This window comes from Bufo gargarizans, chromosome 4, assembly GCF_014858855.1.
Source record: "Bufo gargarizans isolate SCDJY-AF-19 chromosome 4, ASM1485885v1, whole genome shotgun sequence".
NCBI classification, from domain to species: domain Eukaryota; kingdom Metazoa; phylum Chordata; class Amphibia; order Anura; family Bufonidae; genus Bufo; species Bufo gargarizans.
In genome coordinates this window covers 80,160,131-80,182,826 of record NC_058083.1, presented here as the reverse complement: position 1 = coordinate 80,182,826, position 22,696 = coordinate 80,160,131, and the positions used below count along the sequence as shown (strand labels likewise).

The window sequence follows — 22,696 nt, the reverse complement described above, 5'->3', positions numbered from 1 at the left end:
AGGTTGATGTTAGCGTGAAGAAGAAGCGCTCTCCTGTTACACTTTCGTCAGCTGATTCCACATAGATGTCTACAGAACCTGTTCTATTAAACGTTTATACAAGCAGAGCCCCCTGGACAGAGTGGAGCGGGTGTCAGCAGTAAGTTTGTGTTGACGTCACTGATTATATTTCCCCATTCTCTGATCCATCAGAACAATTACCCAGAAAAAAATTATCCTGTTTGTTGAGCATACGCCTTCACTTGGTCAACATTTGCTCAATAATCCATCAGTATTGCTAAGGGCAAAAAAAAACTGAGTGGATCTAAAACAGAGATGACACGTGAATGGAATATTTTCATGTCTTCTGTGTTTTCTACCCACTCCTGCTTTTGGCTGCCAAATCATAAGCCAATACTGATGGGACCATACAGGCCTTAAAGCTGCTACACAAACAGGATTCATTGTGCGTCTAATTTTTCCTTCCTTCTAACAGATCAGAAGAAGTGTCAAATAAATGATGATCTCAGCTAGGCCTGTCAGCTAGGCCAAAAGCCAAAATAGGGGACCAGTCATGAAGTGGGGTGGGTGGGAACAGCATGAGAAGTCCACAGAGTGGACCTTTGACATAGTAGTGCGGTGAAATCAGCATGAGGAGACCACAGAGTGGCCCAATGACAGGATCTGGAGGTGGCAGCAGCATGAGGAGACCACAGAGCGGCACAATGACAGAGTCTGGAGGTGGCAACAGCATCAGGAGGCCACAGAGTGGCAAGGTGACATACTGTTGAGGTGGGTGGCAATACCAGTACCCGCTGAAGATGGTGGGTAAAAGAAGGAGGACTTGGCATCAGTTGTGTGGCATCAGGCGGGTAACAGCATCAGAATAGTTGCTGAAGCAGGTAGCCAGAAGAAACCAGTCTCTTTTGTCAAATTGTTGGTGTGGCACAATGGATGATCTAGTCTGATGCATCAGACATTGGTGTGTGTAAATCCTGGCTGATCCACGCCTGATTCATCTTGATGCAGTGTCCCACTATGTGCTATATGTGGGCACTTTAAACTCTTCCTAAATGTCATATCAAATGTATTGTGGTATCATGCTGTAATTCCCTTTAACAGGCTGGCAGTGTAATTTACCTTTATTCGCCCCTAGATGGTGCTTGCACCACTTATATATATAGCTGGGGGGGGGGGGGGTGTAAAGTTAGTGTGTCCAATGCTAATGAAGAGATGAGGAAGTTAATGGAGGAGGTGGAAATTTGTATTTCCACCAAAATAATTCAAAAAAGATTTTAACTCATATAAGTGCAGCACTTGATGCAGAATACAAGATTTTTTTTGTCCACCGAAATAATTTAAAAAAGATGTTTCCGCATATAACTGCAGTGCTGAACGCTGAATACAATTATTTTTTCCACAGATATTAGTCCCAAAAGATTTTACCGCATATAACTGCCTCGCTGAACGCCAAATATCTTTTTCTTTTTCTACTGATATTTGCCACTAAAGGCTTTACCACATATAACTGAAACAGTGAACGCCAAGTATATTTTTATTTTTCTACGTATATACGCTACTAAAGGCTTTTCAGTTTATAGGCTGTCAGTTTTAAAAAAAAACAACAACGCCTGAGGTGGAGTAATCTGAAGTGAACAGGACATAGCGGAGGAAGCAGGTCCGCACTAGAAGAGCGAGATGCGGTCCTCGTCCGATTTCTGTGCTGCAGAGAAGTCCCCGCAGTGTCCAGTAAGCAATACCGCAGATAGATGCAGGCTGGTGTGAATTAGTTCTCATTTTTGTGCAGGGTTAATGCATAGTGTATTCACCTGTATTGGTGTGCCGCTCTTATGGACCTCGTCACATGTGTGAAATGTAAATACAATATTTCACCAGAACGTGAAGTTCTGGTGAAATATGTTTTCAGTCAATACCGCAAAAAGGACTTTCCCTACATATAAATGCAGTGCTGAATGCTGAATATATCTTTTTTTTCCTACTGAAATACACCACTAAAGGCTTTACCACATATAACTGCAACAGTGAACACTGAATATATTTTTATTTTTCTACTGATATACGTCAATAAAGGTTTTTCAAGATATAAGTGCAGCAGTGAATTGCGAATGCATATTTCTTTTTCTTCTGATATACGTCACTAAAGCTTTTTCAAGAAAAAAGTACAGGAACAAATGGCGAATGTATATTTCTTTCTCTAATGATATACGTCAATAAAAGTTTTTCTACATGTTAGGCTACTTTCACACTAGCGTTTGATCGGATCCGTTCTGAACGGATCCGATCATATTAATGCAGACGGAGGCTCCGTTCAGTACGGATCCGTCTGCATTAATAACTTAGAAAAAATTCTAAGTGTGAAAGTAGCCTGAGCGGATCCGTTCAGACTTTCAATGTAAAGTCAATGGGGGACGGATCCGCTTGAAGATTGAGCCATATGGTGACATCTTCAAGCGGATCCGTTCCCATTGACTTACATTGTAAGTCTGAACGGATCCGCTCGCCTCCGCACGGCCAGGCGGACAGCTGAACGCTGCAAGCAGCGTTCAGCTGTCCGCCTGTCCGTGCGGAGGCGAGCGGAGCGGAGGCTGAACGCCGCCAGACTGATGCAGTCTGAGCGGATCCGCTCCATTCAGACTGCATCAGGGCTGGACGGAGGCGTTCGGGTCTGCTCGTGAGCTCCTTCAAACGGAGCTCACGAGCGGACCGACGAACGCTAGTGTGAAAGGAGCCTAAGTGTACTGCAATACGCCAGTAAAGGCTTTACTAGATATAACTGCAACAGTGAAGTGCGTATAGATATTTCTTGCAGTACTGAAATACGCCCCTATACGCTTTCACCAGAAATAACTGCAACAGTGAAGTGCGTATATATTTTTCTTTTTTTACTGAAATACGACCCTATACACTTTCAGCAGTATTAACTGCAGAAGTGACCTGAGAATATTTATTTCTTGTTGGACTGAAATAGGCCACTATATGCTTTGACTGGGAAAAAAATAAAGAGTGAAGTGCGTATATATTTTTCTTGTCGTACGGAAATATGCCCCAATGCACTTTCACCTGAAATAACTGCAACAGTTCAGTTCGTATATATATTTATTGTTGTACTGAAATACACCCTTATACGCTTTCACCAGAAATAACCAACAGTGCAGTGCGTATATATTTATCTTTTTTTTTACAGAAATAGACCCCTATACGCTCTCAACAGAAATAACTGCAAAAGTGAAATGCATATATATTTTTCTTTGTTACTGAAATACGCCCCTATATGTTTTCACCAGCAATAACTGCAACAGTGCAGTGGATATATATTTTTCTTTGTTACTGAAATACACCCCTATATGCTTTCACCAGAAATAACTGCAGAAGGGAAATGGGTATATATTTTTCTTGCAATACTGAATAAGATACTAAGATATAAGCCTCTAAGGGCTTTTCAAGGTAAGACTTGCAGCCCAATAACAAAAAGCTGGAATGACAGAGCTGTCTAATGACTATTTGGATCACCAAATACTCGTTCCCTGTACTTGCAAATCACTTTCCTATCAATGTCCCTAGCGCTTTGTGTCATCTCTCCCTGCACTAAGATGCTGTGAAATGAGTCCTCCCTATCCTTTCCCTTCACTTAGAAATAGTTTTTTTCTGTCTTTTTTTTTCCACAATGAGGTTTGTCCAATTGCTGACCCTAGCGCGTTCACACGTCTGTCCCTGCACTCTGAACGCTGGAAAATGGTAGAATCTAAAATGACTGCTGCATTTATAGGACTGTGACATCACAGGACTGGCTGGCTGCTGATTGGTTGCATGCAGGCATTTCAATCTGGGTGATCCCGCCTTCCCAGAGTTCCATGCCCTCAGTCCTCACACGTTTAGCTGCCATTTTAGGAAAATTGTGATTCGTTACCATGAAGCGCGAGGAAATTTTCATTTGTTGCAAATCAAATTTTTCCTGACATTCTAAACGAATTCCACTTTGTCATTTTCAATTCACTCATCTCTAGTGGCTATCTATATATTCCCCAAATTATAGCTACTGAGTTATTCAGTGAAACCTATCTGTATACCTGCCGTTTGCTCTTCTTCTAATTTCTCTGTCCTGCTCACTGAGATGAAAGCACATGCTCAGTATCATCCTTTAACTACCACCAGCTGCAGCAGAAAGGACACACCCCTGAAAAATAACACCCCCACCCCTTAAGTTGACAGCTTTAAATAAATCTAGCTCAGCAATTGGAGCAATGTTTGGGAAGATCTCTGGATCCATGTGAGGTTAGAAAGAGGTTGTCATGTACTAGATTATGTAGGATTTTTATATTTTTTTACATTAAGCATTGGATGACCCCTTTAATTTGGGTTCATGGAATTGCAGCTGTAATACGGACGGTAATATGTGGCCATATTGTTTACAGGTGAAACTCAGTCTTAGGCTACATGCACACGACCGTATGTGTTTTGCGGTCCACAAAAAAAAGGATGACATCCATATGCCATCCGTTTTTTTTTTTTTTTTTGCGAAACCATTGTAACAATGCCTAAAACGGACAAGAATAGGACACGTTCTATTTTTTTTGTGGGGCTACGGAACGGACATACTGATGCGGACAGCACACGGTGTGCTGTCCACATTTTTTGCGGACCCATTGAAATGAATGGGTCTGCATCCTATCCACAAAAAAAAACAACTAAACGGACACGGAAACAGACAACGTTCGTGTGAATGTGGCCTTACTCCCAAGTAATCGAAGAACTTTTGGAAGGAATATATTGGGACTGGCGTAATTAGCAGAAGTAATATTATGCACGCAGTATCTCCGTTATTATTTATGCCCTCTGCTGCTAATGAAATGAAAGACATTACTCAGCATCCCGTAATGACATCGCTAAACAATAAGTTCATTTTTTTAATATGGGTCTAACAAATTTGGAAAACATTAGTCAGATTAATTTGTAAATGTTTAAAGAATTAGAATAAATTTAATTGACCAAATCCTTCTGCAAATGATTAAAACATGAGGCATTCATCATTTTAATCTGTTTTTAAACATCCCCCCTGTTTTTGTTTTTTTCTTATACCAACAAGAGCAATCAAAGTAGCAACTACACAAAATCTGGGATTTAGGTCATTTTTTATCATTTTTTTTGTTGTTGCTGTACATTTATTTCTTATAATAAAATGATTGTGGTTCTCCATGAATAGGTAATATATATTTATAAATTAGATTGTTGGAAATTCTATAGAATTTATTTCACAAAATATGAAGGAATGTTACAGAGAATGCTACAGAGAAGTGGGAAATGCATTAAAACCGTAGCCCAGTGTTAAGTATTTTAACACAATGACCAAAATACAGGCTCCCCGGAGACCAATGTTCAAATCCAGTTCATATTTGATGCTAAAACTTTTGGAAACAAATGTATAGCTTAAAAGGGCTTCACGGTAGGTGCTTAGCAGGTGGGAGTTTGTTACGCACCATTTTATCAGCAGGCAATCCAGAACATTGGAGCAGAATGACATGATGTTCAATACAGATTGTTTTCAAAATTGCTTTTCTTAAAATACTAACTTTGTCGTCATACACATAGGTAACAAACATTAACCCCACTTTAAACTGCAGTGAAAACCACAGTTTCTTGTGTGAATTCTGAAATGTAATCATGATGTCTGATATTACCATTGTCTCTAAATAGGCAGGTATGAGCCTCTGCATTCCATAGCAACAATCCAAAAATGATCCGGATGATGAATGCAAATATGCATATCCCTGTGTGTTTTGTGGTGGTCACTGATTGAAGTTGCTTCCTGTAGATCATGGATGCACAACTTCAGCCAGGAACCATTCTGTTTGGCCTTTCAGAATTTAGTTACAGACTATACATATACTGTCAATATGCCATAAATGTTTCAGATACCGCCTTAAAGGCTGTGAACAGCTTTGGGCGTAATTATTTTTATGATTGCATGTTACTAATTTTGGGCTTAAAGAGGACCCCTCACTGCTCCTGACATGCCAATTTTAATAGTGTCATGCATTCCCCATGTAATAACAATTCTGGAGCATCTATTCTTATGGCTCTATGTTGTGCCATTCCTTTATTATTCCTGCTAAAAGTTATGAATGAATTGCTAGCAGTCTGCAGTAAGGGTACAGAGGGGAGGTAACCAGTTGGGGGATGTACTTGCACAGAGTGAGGATAGAGTGAGTTTGTGCAGGTACGGGGTGTACCTGCACAAACTCACTCTATCCTCACTCTGTGCAAGTACATCCCCCAACTGGTTACCTCCCCTCCGTACCCTTACTGCAGACTGCTAGCAATTCATTCATAACTTTTAGCAGGAATAATAAAGGAATGGCACAACATAGAGCCATAAGAATAGATGATCCAGAATTGTTATTACATGAGGAATACATGAAGCTATTAAAACAGCCATGTCAGGTGGCAGGTCCTCTTTAAAATATTTTTTTTTTCTATTGTTTTCTATTGTTTCAGCAGTTTTTGTCCTATAGGGTTAAGGTTCAGCCTAGCTGCAGAGTATCTTAGTTTCAGTTGCTCTTCTGATAGCTATGCATAGCTCTTAACTCTGAATTCCTAGAAGCTCATAAACACTCATTAAAGCTATATTCTTGTCAAACTGATAAGAATATGGCTTAAATGAGTGTTTCTGAGGTGTCAGGAGTTCAGAGATAAGGACTATACAAAGCCTTCAGAACAGCAACATGATGGCACTCAAAAATGAAACTAAGATGCCCTGCAGTAGAAAAAAGCAAGAGCGGTGCGCTCACCTGGCTATGATATGAGAGGAGGCACGGGCAACGCCGGGAGCCATGGCATGAAGGTAAGCATCCAAATAAAGCAGAAGAAAAGTCCAGCTTCCAAACAATCGTGGCAGCTTTATTATTTCAGTGCATTAAAAGACAGAAAAAACAGTCCATATCTACGCTTTTCGGATCTAGTGATGTTGATCCTTATTCATGAATAAGGATCAACGTCACTAGATCCGAAACGTGTAGAGATGGACTGTTTTTCTGGTTTTTAATGCACTGAAATAATAAAGTTGTCACGATTGTTTGGAAGCTGGACTTTTCTTCTGCTTTATTAAGATGCACTGCAGTTAGGCTGAAACATAACCCTATCGGACAAAAACTGCTAAAAAATGTTTTATAACAAACAATTAAAAAATATAATGTTAGTCCAACATTTTATTTTGATTTGATTCAACTTTATTGTCATTACACATGTATAAACACAGAGTAACGAGATACAGTTTTCATCTAATCAGAAGTGCAAAGAGCAGCAAATGCAATAAAAACAGGTTATATACAGAAAAGGGTAGTGTAGAATGTAGGAATAATTATGTACAGATTATGTACAAATAAGTTAAGTATACAGGTGTTTATATTGCTATACAGAGAGCAAGTATACAGATGTACTATATATAATAACTTAAATTAAAGGGGTTAACCGGGTTCTGAGCTGAAGCCAGACAAATCCCCATCTTCCCCCACTTAGCCCCTCTCCCTTGCCCTGCACTGAATCGTACAGAGCAAGGGATTTTTCTGGAGATCCGATGATGTACCGGGCTCTCAATGGGTAAGCTAAGCGGAGGGTTCTGCCTAGCAGTGAGCCCAGTGACATCACCGGCACTAAAGGGCAGGTTTTAGCGCTGCCCTAGTCTGTAAAAAAACTTGGGTAGCGATAAAGCCCACCTATCAGTGCCGGTGATGTCACAGAGAACACTAATAGGTGGAAGCCTCCACCTAGCAGTGAGGAATGTAAAAAAAGAACAGGGGCAGACCAACGGTGAGCATCAGAGCATGAAATGCTCCGATGTTCATGTCACAGGGCCTGCCTTGGTGAAAACAGGGATATGTTCTGGTTTAGCTCTGAACCCGCACAACCCCTTTAAATCATAAAAATATTGTCCCCGAAAGTGTTCAGCCCTAAGGATTGATTCAGTCTTACAGTGTTACTCCAGAAAAGAAAAGCTTGTGCATCCCTGCTGTAGATGATCCGATTCAATTTCCTTACAATTATATTTTGCTATTGAACACACCATGTAAACATTCATAGTGCAGGTGGAAAAAGTATGTGAACCTCTAGACTAATGACATCTCCAAGAGCTAATTGGAGTGAGGTGTCAGCCAACTGAAGTCCAATCAATCAGATGAGATTGGAGGTGTTGGTTACAGCTGCCCTGCCCTATAAAAAACACACACCAGTTCTGGGTTTGCTTTTCACAAGAAGCATTGCCTGATGTGAATGATGCCTCGCACAAAAGAGCTCTTAGAAGACCTACGATTAAGAATTGTTGACTTGCATAAAGCTGGAAAGGGTTATAAAAGTATCTCCAAAAGCCTTGCTGTTCATCAGTCCACGGTAAGACAAAGTGTATATAATTGGAGAAAGTTCAGCACTGCTGCTACTCTCCCTAGGAGTGGCCGTCCTGTAAAGATGACTGCAAGAGCACAGCGCAGACTGCTTAATGAGGTGAAAAAGAATCCTAGAGTGTCAGCTAAAGACTTATAAAAGTCTCTGGCATGTGCTAAAATCCCTGTTAGCGAATCTATGATACGTAAAACACTAAACAAGAATGAATTTCATGGGAGGATACCACAGAGGAAGCCACTGCTGTCACAAAAAAAACATTGCTGCACGTTTACAGTTTGCACAAGAGCACCTGGATGTTCCACAGCAGTACTGGCAAAATATTCTGTGGCCAGATGAAACCAAAGTTGAGTTGTTTGGAAGAAACACACAACACTATATGTGGAGAAAAAGAGGCACAGCACACCAACATCAAAACCTCATCCCAACTGTGAAGTATGGTGGTGGGGGCATCATGGTTTGAGGCTGCTTTGCTGCATCATGGCCTGGACGGATTGCTTTCATCGAAGGAAAAATGAATTCCCAAGTTTATCAAGACATTTTGCAGGAGAACTTAAGGTCATCTGTCCACCAGCTGAAGCTCAACAGAAGATGGGTGTTGCAACCGGACAACGACCCAAAGCATAGAAGTAAATCAACAACAGAATGGCTTAAACAGAAGAAAATACGCCTTCTGGAGTGGCCCAGTCAGACCTCAACCCGATTGAGATGCTGTGGCATGACCTCAAGAAAGCGATTCACACCAGACATCTTAAGAATATTGCTGAACTGAAACAGTTCTGTAAAGAGGAATGGTCAAGAATTACTCCTGAACGTTGTGCACGTCTGATCTGCAACTACAGGAAACGTTTGGTTGAAGTTATTGCTGCCAAAGGAGGTTCAACCAGTTATTAAATCCAAGGGTTCACATACTTTGTCCACCTGCACTGTGAATGTTTACATGGTGTGTTCAATAAAAACATGGTAACATTTAATTATTTGTGTGTTATTAGTATAAGCAGACTGTGATTGTCTATTGTTGTGACTTAATTGAAGATCAGATCACATTTTATGACCAATTTGTGCAGAAATCCATATCATTCCAAAGGGTTCACATATTTTTTCTTGCAACTGTAACTATAGGTCATAATAGATGGTCAAATCACATTGGAACATGAAATGCCAGCAGAAGTTGGATTTAAAAACTTGCAGATGGCATGGGGGTAATAGAGGAAAACATTTGTAATAACAGATACTGTAGGTCAAGCATTGATGTACAGTATAACAAGAACAAGATCTGTACATTCTCTATGGATGATCTTTTTTTGTGCGGCACATCCAAGGTAGACCAGGTTGTTACCAAACAGTATGAAATGACCAAATGTTAAGATTTCTGGACTTCTTAGAGATCCACTTAGAATGTTCAACTAGTGTTGAGTGAATCGAGCTTTGGGTCGGAGAGCTGAAGTTGATTCGTTCAAACACTTTGGTTTTAATGCTCCATACAGCCTTAAAATGTATTGCCTCTGTGTAGTCAAAATTCATCTCACCCAATGTGATTACCAAATTAATTTGCCAAAGTCTCACATGACTTCGCGTGAGATTAATTTTGCCTACACGGATGCAATACATTTTAATGCTGTATGGAGACAGCATTAAAAACAAAGTGCTTGAGCGAATCGACTCCTGCTCTCCGATCCGAAGCTCAATTCGCGCAACCTTAATGTTCATCTTAGTGATCTATTAGGAGGCGCGATTTTCAGGCCAATTATCAGAAACAAACATTCATATGAACGCTTGTTTCTAATAATTGGCTCAAATAATCAAGCAGCCGATCAGCTGATAAATGAGCAAAAGCTTGTTTGTTGGCTGACGGGCATCAAGATGAAAGATGACCGATTATTGGCAACACATTTCCGTGCGTGATCAGGGACATGCTACAAATTAATAGAGCTGAATATGGGAGGAATGGATGCCTAGCAGTTGTCCCTCCCACATTCAGTTTGCCTTGACTAATGTAATCAGGTCGGAGCACATGGATGTGTTATACATGGATGTGTTGTACTTGAAAAGCTGATTCTGTAATCCCGAGAAATGCCTTATTTTATTTTCATGTAAATAAGGTTTTTGGTGCATGCATTTGCTCCAGCACAAAACCGCCAAGCTGTTGATGGACAGTCCCTAATATTTCAGAGCCAGTAGTGATCATACAGGAGAGGACAGGTGCACCACGTAGAGTAGCCCTGCCCATGGTGCTCCTAAAACCTTATATACATAAAAATAAAAAGGTTTTGTCAGGTATAGAGGACTGGATTTTCACAAGAAAGCAGAGATGAGCGAATCTTCCAAGATTTGGTTAGTTTCGGATTCGTCAAATTTTTCAAAAAGTTTGTCTTGGGTCTGAATCAATTTGTTCCGATAAAAAAGTTGCCCCAGTTGCCCTGGAAATTGTCATATAACCCCCTCTAGTTATCTAAAACACAGAATTTTTTTATGAAAAGGTCCTATCTCGCTTCCTTAATTTTTTTAAAATGTTTTCCCCTGCCCGTCCCCTTGGTCTGATACAGCATCAGGTGTAACTGTATCTACTTTTATCATTGCCTCTGCAAACTGGGGTTGTTGCTTAGCCGCAACTGACTGCTATTACCCCTGCCCGTTGGTGAAAGATCACTATTGATTGTTTTTTACAAGATTCGTCCGAATCGAACCAGAAAATATTTGGGTTTATTTTGGTGCCTATAACATCGGAGATTCGAAATTAATCTCCAAATCCGCAAATAGATTCACTCATCTCTACAAGAAAGGTATGATTGTGTTTCTAGGCTCCTACCCTACATGGTGGTAAATATGGAATTGACAGACTGCCTTTAATAACATTTAAGATGGTTGTGGTGTGACACTGATTTGTTATTATTATTATTATTATTATTAATATGAAAACTGAAGTTCTTGAAAAACATTTTATGTCCTTTTTTTGTCTAGAAATCACCCTTCCTGGGGAGCTTCAAATACTATTTTATCTAGGTGGCTGCCATCACAATATGAGGATGGAATTAGTGAGCCACAGGGATGGAATACAGATTTCCTCTACAACAATTTCTCTCTGCCTCCGGTAAGAACCTTTCAAGACAAGTAAATTCACAATGTTCAGAGCTGCGGTCTCAAGCTTTGTAATGTAAATGCAATCTGTTATTTTTGTGCAGGATTTCTACAGAGTGTGCCACTTAAAACAGTTTTTTTTTGATAATATCTGGAACATTTTTTTTGTATAAAGTTATTAATATTTTAATGATATGATTAATATTCCAGGATGCACACACTGAAGCTACTAGTAAGTAGTGTTGGGCACGAGTATTCGAATTGCGAATTTTAATCGCAAATATCGCTAATTCACGAAGATTTTGAATATAGTGCTATATATTCGTATTCGTGAATATTCTAGAATTTTTTTTCATCTGAACCCATGATCCCTTCCTGCTTCTTGATGTGGGCCAATGAGACGGCTGCAATGTCTTTGTCTGAGCTTAGCAACATCCCTAGCAACCAATAGGAAAGTTGCCTACCCCTTAATACATAAGAGCCTCCCCAGCAGCCATTTTCTGTAGTTTTTGCAGTTCTGAGAGAGACAGCAGTGTCATTGCTGTGCTCTGTGCTTTGCAAACTTTGAAAGTGTCCCCAAGTGCAGTCACAAAAACCATCAAGCGCTACAAAGAAACTGGCTCACATGCGGACCGCCCCAGGAAAGAAAGACCAAGAGTCACCTCTGCTGCGGAGGATAAGTTCATCCGAGTCACCAGCCTCAGAAATCGCAGGTTAACAGCAGCTCAGATTAGAGACCAGGTCAATGCCACACAGAGTTCTAGCAGCAGACACATCTCTAGAACAACTGTTAAGAGGAGACTGTGTGAATCAGGCCTTCATGGTAGAATATCTGCTAGGAAACCACTGCTAAGGACAGGCAACAAGCAGAAGAGACTTGTTTGGGCTAAAGAACACAAGGAATGGACATTATACCAGTGGAAATCTGTGCTTTGGTCTGATGAGTCCAAATTTGAGATCTTTGGTTCCAACCACCGTGTCTTTGTGCGACACAGAAAAGGTGAACGGATGGACTCTACATGCCTGGTTCCCACCGTGAAGCATGGAGGAGGAGGTGTGATGGTGTGGGGGTGCTTTGCTGGTGACACTGTTGGGGATTTATTCAAAATTGAAGGCATACTGAACCAGCATGGCTAACACAGCATCTTGCAGCGGCATGCTATTCCACCGGTTTGCGTTTAGTTGGACCATCATTTATTTTTCAACAGGACAATGACCCCAAACACACCTCCAGGCTGTGTAAGGGCTATTTGACCATGAAGGAGAGTGATGGGGTGCTACGCCAGATGACCTGGCCTCCACAGTCTGAAGCTAATCACAAAGTCTTTCAAGATTTCGGTGATAACAAATTTGCCTCGCTGGAGCCCATACATTTGAATGCTGTAAGGAGACAGTTCTCCATACAGTATTTAAACGAAATCTTGACAGAAGCGACTTTGCTCAACAATCAATAATCAGTATCTGATTATTGAGGGTCAGACACCCGAGAGCCCAGCTGATCAGCTGTTTGAGAAGTCACTGGCGCTCCAGTGAGTGCTGAAGTCATCTTACAGCTTTCCCTAGGCCATGTAGTGTCATGTTCATCAGTCACATGGCCTAGGTGCAGCACAGTCCCTTTGAAGTGAGGAGGCCGTGGCACTACTGCAGTGTCAGTGCCTGCTCAAATAACTGATTGGTGGGGGTCCTGGGTGTCGAACCCCCACTGACCAGATACTAAAGAGGAAATGTCATCAGTTAGAAAATGTCAGTATACCCCTTAAAGGGGTTGTCTCACTTCAGTAAGGCTACTTTCACATTAGCGTTCGGGGCTCCGCTTGTGAGTTCCGTTTAAAGGCTCTCACAAGCGGCCCCAAACGGATCCGTCCAGCCCTAATGCATTCTGAGTGGATTCGGATCCGCTCAGAATGCATCAGTCTGGCACCGTTTGGCCTCCGCTCAGCAGGCGGACACCCGAACGCTGCTTGCAGCGTTCGGGTGTCCGCCTGGCCGTGCAGAGACAAACGGATCCGTCCAGACTTACAATGTAAGTCAATGGGGACAGATCCGTTTGAATTTGACACAATATGGCTCAATTTCCAAACGGATCCGTCCCCCATTGACTTTCAATGTAAAGTCTGGACCGCTCCGTCTGAGCTACTTTCACACATTTTGTAGAATTTTTTCTACAATATAATGCAGACGGATCCGTTCTGAACGGATCCCATCGTCTGCATTATATGAGCGGATCCGTCTGGAACGCAAGTGTGAAAGTAGCCTAAGTGGCATTTATCATGTAGAGAAAGTTAATACAAGACACTTATTAATGTATTGTTATTATCCATATTACCTCCTTTGCTGGCTGGATTCATTTTTCCATCACATTATACAGTACTCGTTTCCATAGTTACAGACCACCCTCCAATCAATCAGTGGTGGTCATGACTGCACAAAATAGGAAAAAGCATTAGTCTATTTGAGCTTCCATGGTCCCGGCAACCAGAGAGGCTGGCGCTTTTTCTATAGTGTGCAAGCACGACCACCACTGATGGATTGCAGGGTGGTCTGTAACCATGGAAACATGCAGTGTATAATGTGATGGAAAAATGAATCCACCAGCAAAGGAGGCAATATGGACAATCACAATACATTAGTAAGTGGCTTGTATTAACTTTCTCTACATGATAAATGCCACTTACTGAAGTGAGACAACCCCTTGACTATGTTTGGAATGTTCCTAATGGTTAAAGAGTAACTGCTCTTTTCAAAAACATTTGTCATAGTAGCGTAGCAAAAGCTTTGATTGGGTGGGGTCCTAGTGCTGAGACCCTGCTAATAGATAAAATCAGGAGATAGAAGTGCTTGGCTGAGTGCTGTCACTCCTTGGTGCTCAAAACAGGCTTACTAGAAAGTCTATGATCCCCTTTACAGCCACGTGGAGAGACAAGCACAAGTCCCTCTATGTCCTCATTTTATCAATCAGCTGAGGTCTCAACCCTCTGACCCTCACCAGTCAAAACCTTTGAAGTGTCACTAGGAGATTTCAAAACTTTTTTGAAAGCTCAATAACTCTAAGTCATAAAATGTGTTGGGTCCTAGTTTAGCAGCAACATTCTCAACACCCCAATGAGTCTCACAGTCTAAATTTATTTTCAGTATGCCTTTAGAGTGAGAGAGGAAGCCCACACAAACACGGGGTGAACATACAAACTCCATGAAAATCTTGTCCTTGGTCAGATTTTAACCTAAGACTTCTGCACTGCAAAGTACCAGTGCTAACCAGTGAGCCACCATGCTGTATATTACAAAAACAAGCAAAAATGGCTCAACTGCTGTGTGTTGCTATACCAAAGACTGCTGAAGTCAAAGAAAGGACTCTGCAGCTCACATCACATAAGGCAGATCGTAAACATTTCGCCCCTCAGATGCCACGGTCAAAAGTGACCACGGCATCTGAACAGTCTGGAAGTGGAAGCCGTGTGTCCCCGTAACAGCATTCTCCGGCTGAGATGGGGGAACCTGTTACACTATACTAATAGCCCAAAGCCACAAGCAGGCTTCAGCAGCTATTACTAGAATATACCAATACAGGCCACTAGGTGCCAGCACTATATTGTTATATTGAAAATGAAGTGTTCAGTAATGGCTACATAACCATCAATGAACACAATGGGCAATCTAATGATTGCCAGTTATAGTCACCCAGGGTGACTTAAAAAAAAAAAAAGTTCTAAAAGTTCTAATCATCCCCCTCTCTACAAAATCTAAATAAATATCATGGGCATCACTGTGCGAAAACGCTTGTACTACTAAAATATAACAATTTATGAGTTAAATATAACATGCATGGTGGTCTACAGTGCTTTAGAGATGTTAGTACTTTGGATATAAGAGTAATTTATAATACATTTTATCCCTAGTGTTCTAGGGTGGTCTGGGGTTTAAAGGTATTAAAGGTGATATCACTGGTTAATCAGGATAGTAAGGGTTAAATAGTAACATCCTCTGTGATCTAGGGTAGTAAAGGGTTATTTGTTCTATAGCTGATATACAGTGGGTTACTTCTTCAGGTTTCACTGCTGTCTGGCTACGATAGGACCCTAAATGCAATCAGAGTGTCTAAGATTATTCAGGTTCATCTTTATGTTCTTGAGTCATTGAGAGGAACCTAGAGCAGGATGCAAAGAGGATTATGAGACTGTCCTTTCCATCATTTTGCCCATTCATTTAAGAAGTAGTATGGGGAGTCTGAACTTTGAGACCTGATGCATATCTGTCCCACCCTGCACCTCTGCCGCTTATAACAGATATAGCACAGCTAGATTTGTCATCGGACCGGATGACACGGATGATTTTGCCTTCTGCTCTGTGTAAAACAACAGCGAAACAACAGCGATTCTGAAGGGAGCGCTAGCGATGTTGTATCTGTACATTATAAGACATTGTAATGCTATGCTTAGATCTGCTAGATCAGTATAATTTATTGAATTAATTTCCATATGCTACATATAAAATATTGTAGATGCTCAACAATTTTATATTTTTACAGGTACGTGAGGTTACCAATAAAATAATTCATGCATCAAATAAAGCTTTTCAAGAAGACAGTTTATACTCCCACATTATAATTGAATGGGGCCAATACATAGATCATGACATGGCTTTTACCCCACAAAGTATTAATAAGAGGAAAAGTATGTGGAGTTCAGACTGCCACTGTAGCGGCAAGAATCATAAGTCGTGTTTCCCTATAAAGGTAAGTGATGGATCTCTGGAATGGGATCTTTGAGACCTTATCTGACACCATCTACACAGGCTCAAACTATGGACGATAACATCACTATGTGAAGTACTTACAAACAATGCAGGAGAGTTATCCAGCCATCCTGCATTGCATATTTTGACTGGGGAAAATGATACGTGGGTAGGGTAATAAACCAACAAAAAGCTGTGAAAAAAAAGGTTGAATAACTTTATATAGCATTGATTTTGTACCACATTGTTGCAAACGTATGCTTGTTTGTGGGTGCTGGTGTTGCAATTGCAGCTGCTCTGTTATACTTACCCGGCCGGCAAGACCCACCTTCCACTGCCATCTTCCAACTCAGCCCGGCGACCGGATCTACTCTGTCCCTTCATGCAGGCTGAGGCTTGTTTGCTGGCAAAGTCTGCTCTTCTCTGCCCACAGGGTGCACACAAGCTCTTCCTTGGCTCTTAAAGGGCCAGTACACACACACACATCTTCCACAGTGAGAGGGTGCCCAGGGACAGACTGGGAACTTAAAGTGGCACTGAAAAAAAAAACTAAAACTGGCCCCATGTTGTAATCGGTTCAAATTGATAGAAGGAGGGGCAACAGAAGTACGCAGGTCAGCAATACAATAGCGCAAAATACTGTCCCGTCAGAACCATATATCACAGTGCAGCACAATATATTGCCCCAAAATCTGCCCCTTTGTGGTGTCCTTCTATAGATGACATTTTTTGTCCTTTTCCACCAGTTGTCTCTGATTAAGATGTGGAGCAGGGGGCTAGGGGTTTAGGTGTGTGCCACAGCAGTTGAATTAAGGAGGGCATCTGCAGTCACTGGCTCGATATATGGGTACCTGATTCTCACTGAATTAATTACTGTTGAGAGATCATTTTGTACCCATCCAGTGGCAGAGAGGAGGGATTGGGCAGCCCTCTGGACATTGGGCCACCGGGAAATTTCCCTGTAAGGCCTATGGCCAATCCGCCCCTGAGGGTGCCTAAGCAAAATATTTTTTATCCTGCTAAACTTCCTGCAAAGGTGTACTCTATACAGTACTATAAATCTGATTGATTACCTGATATTAGTGATGACCCACAGTGTCTAAAACCATTTGACACTTTGTAGCTGCCTGCAGCTTTTGTGCCCAGAACTTCTGTATCCCTTGCCTATGCCTGATGTCCTGTGGAACCATATAGCCATGGACTGACCTGCCTTTTGCCTCTGACCGCACGGTAATATGGGTGGTGGCTGATTGTTTCTTGAAGATGGCTCACTTGCTTCCTCTGCCTGGTCCTTCATCTGCCAGTGAACGGGCTAACTTGTTTGTGGAACATATTTTCTAGTTACAAGGATTACCCTTGCACATCAGGTCTGATTGTGGGGTGGAGTTTACCTCTAAATTTTAAAAAACGCCATTTGCAAGTCTCTAAATGTCAAACTGGACTTTTCGAAATTCAGTAGTCAAAAAGCCATTGAAATCCATTGAAATGTTAGTTATCTTTTTCTTGACATTCTTTACTTAACCTGTTAACCATCAAGTTTAGCTCACCTAAATCTGTACAACAACCAATATATTATAGTACATGTAAATATATTATGGCTAAAACATCATAAAACATCAGTAGTAGTTTCCCACATATTACGCATTAATATATATCAGAAGTATGATTATATATATATATATATATATATTTTTTTATATTTATTTTTATTTTTTTGTAATTACACATTTTTTACAATTACCAAAAAAATATCAATTTAATTTAGCCTCTAATTCTGAAAAGACGGGATTTGAACTCACAGCCTTCGACATTATAGCCCAGAATAGTAACCACTACACTATAGAACTGCATGGCCATTTACTTAAAAAAAAAAAAAGTAAGTGTTCCTATACAGCAGAAGTCTCATATTTATTTTAAATTTTTTAAATTTAAGGAACTGTCCATGCAGCTCTATAGTGTAGTGGTTAACATTCTTGGCTGTAACGTAGCAGGTTGTGAGTTTGAATCCCACCAGAAAAATTGCAGAAATAGAGGCTAAGTTAGATTTAAATACACTGACTCGAGCACACATAATATTTGGCCTGGCATAGCGATGCTCAAGCATGCTTGCCCAACACTAGTGGACACCCATTGGTCCATTTGAGGTGCTGAAACAGATAAGCCTAGTCTGTTACAAGTTGTGCCGTCCAGTCTTGTTACATATACCAAATTAATTTCATGTCTCCCTACTCAAGTCAGTAGTGTTTGATCACTGTTCAACAGGTTCTGTTACTGTTCCTGCTCCTGTCAGTACTGAAGATGTATTAGAAGACTAGACTATTTTGGATATGAAGAAAATCAAAAGGAAGACCACCTTTTTGGTGGACTGGAAGGGCTATGGTCTAGAAGAAAGATCTTGGCACCTGGCTGAGAATATTAATGCCCCTAATCTTCTGAAAATAATTCCTGCAGCAATCTGGATCAAAGAAGAGAGGGTACACAGGGGAGGTACTGTTACAGCAGCAGCTGCAACCCATCCCTGCTCTGTTAAACCTACTTTCCGCTGCCATCCTGTGGCTGAGTCTTGCCACTCGGTTCACTATGTCCCTCCATGCAGGCTGATGCCTGTTTGACAGTAAATCCTCTCCTACTTTGCCCATAGGGTGCCCAAACGCTCTAAGACAGCCAGCGCTTACACTCTGTAATCCTCACTAGGTAATAGTTGATTAACCAGGAGTACTTCAGGTACCTTCCCCAGTTGGGGGTTTCTGAGCAATAGGTTTGTTAGTCTGCCTAATTTTCTGCAAAGATATACTGTATACTGTTGTCTGCCCATGTACTGACTTCTGACTGTTTACCTGTATTGACCCTGTGCTACCTGACCAATGCCTGTTACACATATTGTCTCTACGCTGCCTGGTGTGACCTCAAATTCATTCTCATATTGCTTGTACTCCACTAGACCTGACTTCGACCTGCCCCTGACTACGATTCTGCCTGATGGCTCGCTTTCCTGCACTGGTGTCTCTGAGACCCCAGATCGGCTGTTAACCACACAGAGATTTCTCCAAGTGGTAGTGGTCTGGTGGCTCCCCTGTTGCGGTCCAGATCCCTGTGTAGAGATGAATACCAGGGGAATGCCACGATAATGCCCTTAGTATAGCCTTAAGCCAAATGTGTTGGTAAACACACTGGTTTCACATCCAATGTCGCAAGAGTGGGGCATAAAATTATATAATCAACATTATAGGTAGACTTACAGTACTGTACATTAGTGATCTTCAACCTGTCACTGTCAGGACATGCTGGAAGTATTATTCTTGCAACATCTGGAGAGACACATTGGAGCCCATTACACAACCAGGGTTCTTCAGGCCATTGGTCTCATAGTAAAACTTTTGTTTTAGTATATTGTATGCATGCAGAGACTTGCAGACACCTATGTTTTCATAGCTCATTATGGATTCTGCTTAAAAAAAATGCTAACTCTTGCACCATAATGAATCCTGTTATGCATTCCACCAATACCATGTACTACTGTATTCTTCATCTCTTTTTATATATGTGCAGTCTAATTTGAAAATTTACCTCAACAGAGTACAATTTAATGAGAGGAAACATGGAGCTCATGTGCAGAGCACTTTTGTAGCCCTTCTGTTGGCCCATACTGACTTAAAGAGAGATGGCTCCAGCACGGATTGTAGGGAACTGCAGTCATAGCATGTTTTGAATATAAGCATTGGTCCTTTCCTCCCAGATATATTGTTTGCAACCAAATACCAACCAGATTTTACGGGTGGCATTTATTTGTCCAAATGAGTGTTTTTTGTAGGCTTGAGCACAGAGAGGAAATGTGCCAAAAGCAGCATCATGAATAATCATAACTAGATGCTAGATCTCTTACAGAGGTGCCCAAAGTCCTCCTTCCAGTTGCCACTTTGCTTCTACATCATGATACTCTGGGCATGGATCACAATCATCTGCCTTTTAGCAGGCGCTTATAGGGCTAGCATTCTCAAAATTCCCTTGACCGAAGTCATTGTCAAAGCTTTTTTAAGGATCCTTCCCATAGGGCTTTGTGTCTGAGCAATAATGTATTTTTGGTTCCAGTTAGCTTTGGTGTATGTTTTTTTTCCTGTTGATCCATGGCTTGCTTTACTAACCATGTCCACTTGTCTGCTATCAGCCCAGACCGCTGCCTGCTCTCCATTTATACGGTAAAATAACTCTGCCTGCCTCTCCACAAACTGTGTTTTTTTCCTGCTGTGTTAAGAGTTTCTGCACTTCTAAAGGGTTCCTGTACTCTATCAGCTGTTGCTAATGAAGACTACTCTGGGATAATGACCTGAAAATTCACACCTACTTGAGGGGCTCAACAATTTGCTTCCTGATTTAGACCTATGCCAAATCTATTCATGAACCTGTACATCCACATCTTACGTCTCATCCATGTTACACTCATCTTAGACATGCGGAAAGTGAAAACAAATAATGAAAGGAATGAAGCACCACAAAGATATAGGCATGCGGTAGAGCTCATGCCAAAATAATGTGATGACTTATTTACTTCTCAATGAAATGAGGTTTCAGTTTATTTGCCTTTTCCACATGCAATAATGTCTATAGAAGTACAAAGGTGTCACTAGGCCACTATTAGGTAGTTGCAAAAATTTGCCCTGCAGTGATCTCCACCATTTATTTATGATAATACGGGGTTACTTTTCAGATATTGTTCCCAAGCTTCAGCCATACATTTGCATTTATATTTCCTTTGACCTATATTTCATAAAGCTAGAAATATCTTACCCTGCAAAAGAATCTTTCGCCAGCAGTTCAGCACAACAGTGAAGTTGTCATGTAAATTCATGTAATTATACACAGGTTTTCACTTGGGCATACCTTTTTTTTTTATTAACGATTTATAGAATAAAAGTAAAGCTCAATATATTTTTAAAATGCTGGAAAAATAGATTGTGGGCGGCTAAAGCATCAATGCTACTGAAAAGCTTTTTAGCTGGAATTTCTAAATGTTGTGCTGATAATGGTGGAAGTGGACATAGAAGAAATGTCTGGACATAATGTGCAAAACAACCTAATTATACAGTAGTGGCTTCTATTTGGAATGCGTTAAAAATGGCCAGACACTGCAGAAAAAGCACTCGGCCTAGCTTCTTCTCTAGTTCACCCCTGGTCAGTGCAGATGGGGAAAATAACAAAAGACAGTAGAATGTCTTGTGGAGATGTACAGCCATATGAAAAAATAAGCACACCCAAATCCCAATGTAAAGTGTTTTATTTCATGTGGACATAACAATAGGTAATTTAAGTGAACAAAATGCAGTAAATAATTTATTTTGCTGATCGGCGTCCTGGGCTGCCTGTAAAAAGCTCTACTGTGGATGCCGACTCTGTTGCTGTCATAAGCAGGATGCCAGTCCCATTCCATGTCTATTGATACATGAGGAGAGCTAAGTAATCTATTTAGGCTTTTGGTGTTTGACTATCGCAGAGTCAATGCAAATTTATTATAGTCTCATCTGATTATATGTTAATTATGTATTGAATATATACATATATAGGGCTGCTGCGACTGACCATCGCTAGCCCGGTCTGGAGCAATTGAATGTCATACTTTGGTTGGTGTCTTCACAACACAGACACTTATTGATTGATCGATGAGTCCCCTGATGAGTTGGCTTGGAACCAATGAAACGCGTTGGGATAATTTGTGGACAATTTATATGTATTGACATTAGGGTCCCTCATCTTAGCTATTGACGAAGCTGGGACAAATTGGGGACAACTATCATGTATTGACACTAGGGTCCCTCACCTTAGCTATTGACAAATCTGGTCTGTTACCTTTGCAGCACAGGGACAAGGAGGGACAATCAGTTAGTCTACTAGTCCTGTGGGGTTGCCCTTGTTAGGGTGAGCGATAATACTCCGGGGATACGAGGGTTGACAGGGTTACGTAGATGTAAGACACCCAGTATTAGAGACCCTGTGATCCCCAGCACCAAGTGCTAAGTGGCGCTGCGTTTTAATGTTGGTTTGCACAATTGTGTTACTGTTATTGATTTATTAGGGCAACTGTTTTAAAAGTAAAACAATGAAAGTTATGTATTATCTATAAGGTACCCATCGTCTATAATCTATGAAGTGTTCATTCTGAAATTTGGGCTACCCTCAGTTAACTGAGCATTGACCATTGCTAAATTGGTTTTGTGTATAGGCCGCATGGTTCTATCTAGTATTACTGTATTACTGTATTATTAATGGAGGTAGAAAGAGTATAAAGTCAGATCTATTGCCCTTGAAAGAAATGCTGTTCTTAAAAGGTCCACAGGATCGGTGATAATCGGCAGGATCAGACCACTGTAGTCCCTATCAATCACGAGAATGGTGGGCCCATGTTCCCTAATTTCAGTGGAGGGGCAGACACATGTACATGCCCGCTGCTCTACTCACCACCATGGGGCTGCTGGAATTAGCACAGTACAAGCACTTGGCTATCTCT

The 22,696-nt window shown here is 41.0% G+C and overlaps 1 protein-coding gene across 1 annotated transcript in view; it reads left to right on the top strand.

Annotated features, from left to right (window-relative positions):
* The window catches only part of TPO (thyroid peroxidase), a 250,087-nt gene that overhangs the window by 24,634 nt on the left and 202,757 nt on the right, over window positions 1-22,696 (top strand). Inside the window, exons 3-4 of the mRNA XM_044290990.1 lie at window positions 11,350-11,479; window positions 15,992-16,198. Of these exons, the coding sequence (XP_044146925.1) occupies window positions 11,350-11,479; window positions 15,992-16,198 (337 nt within the window). The remainder of the gene's footprint in view (window positions 1-11,349; window positions 11,480-15,991; window positions 16,199-22,696) is intronic.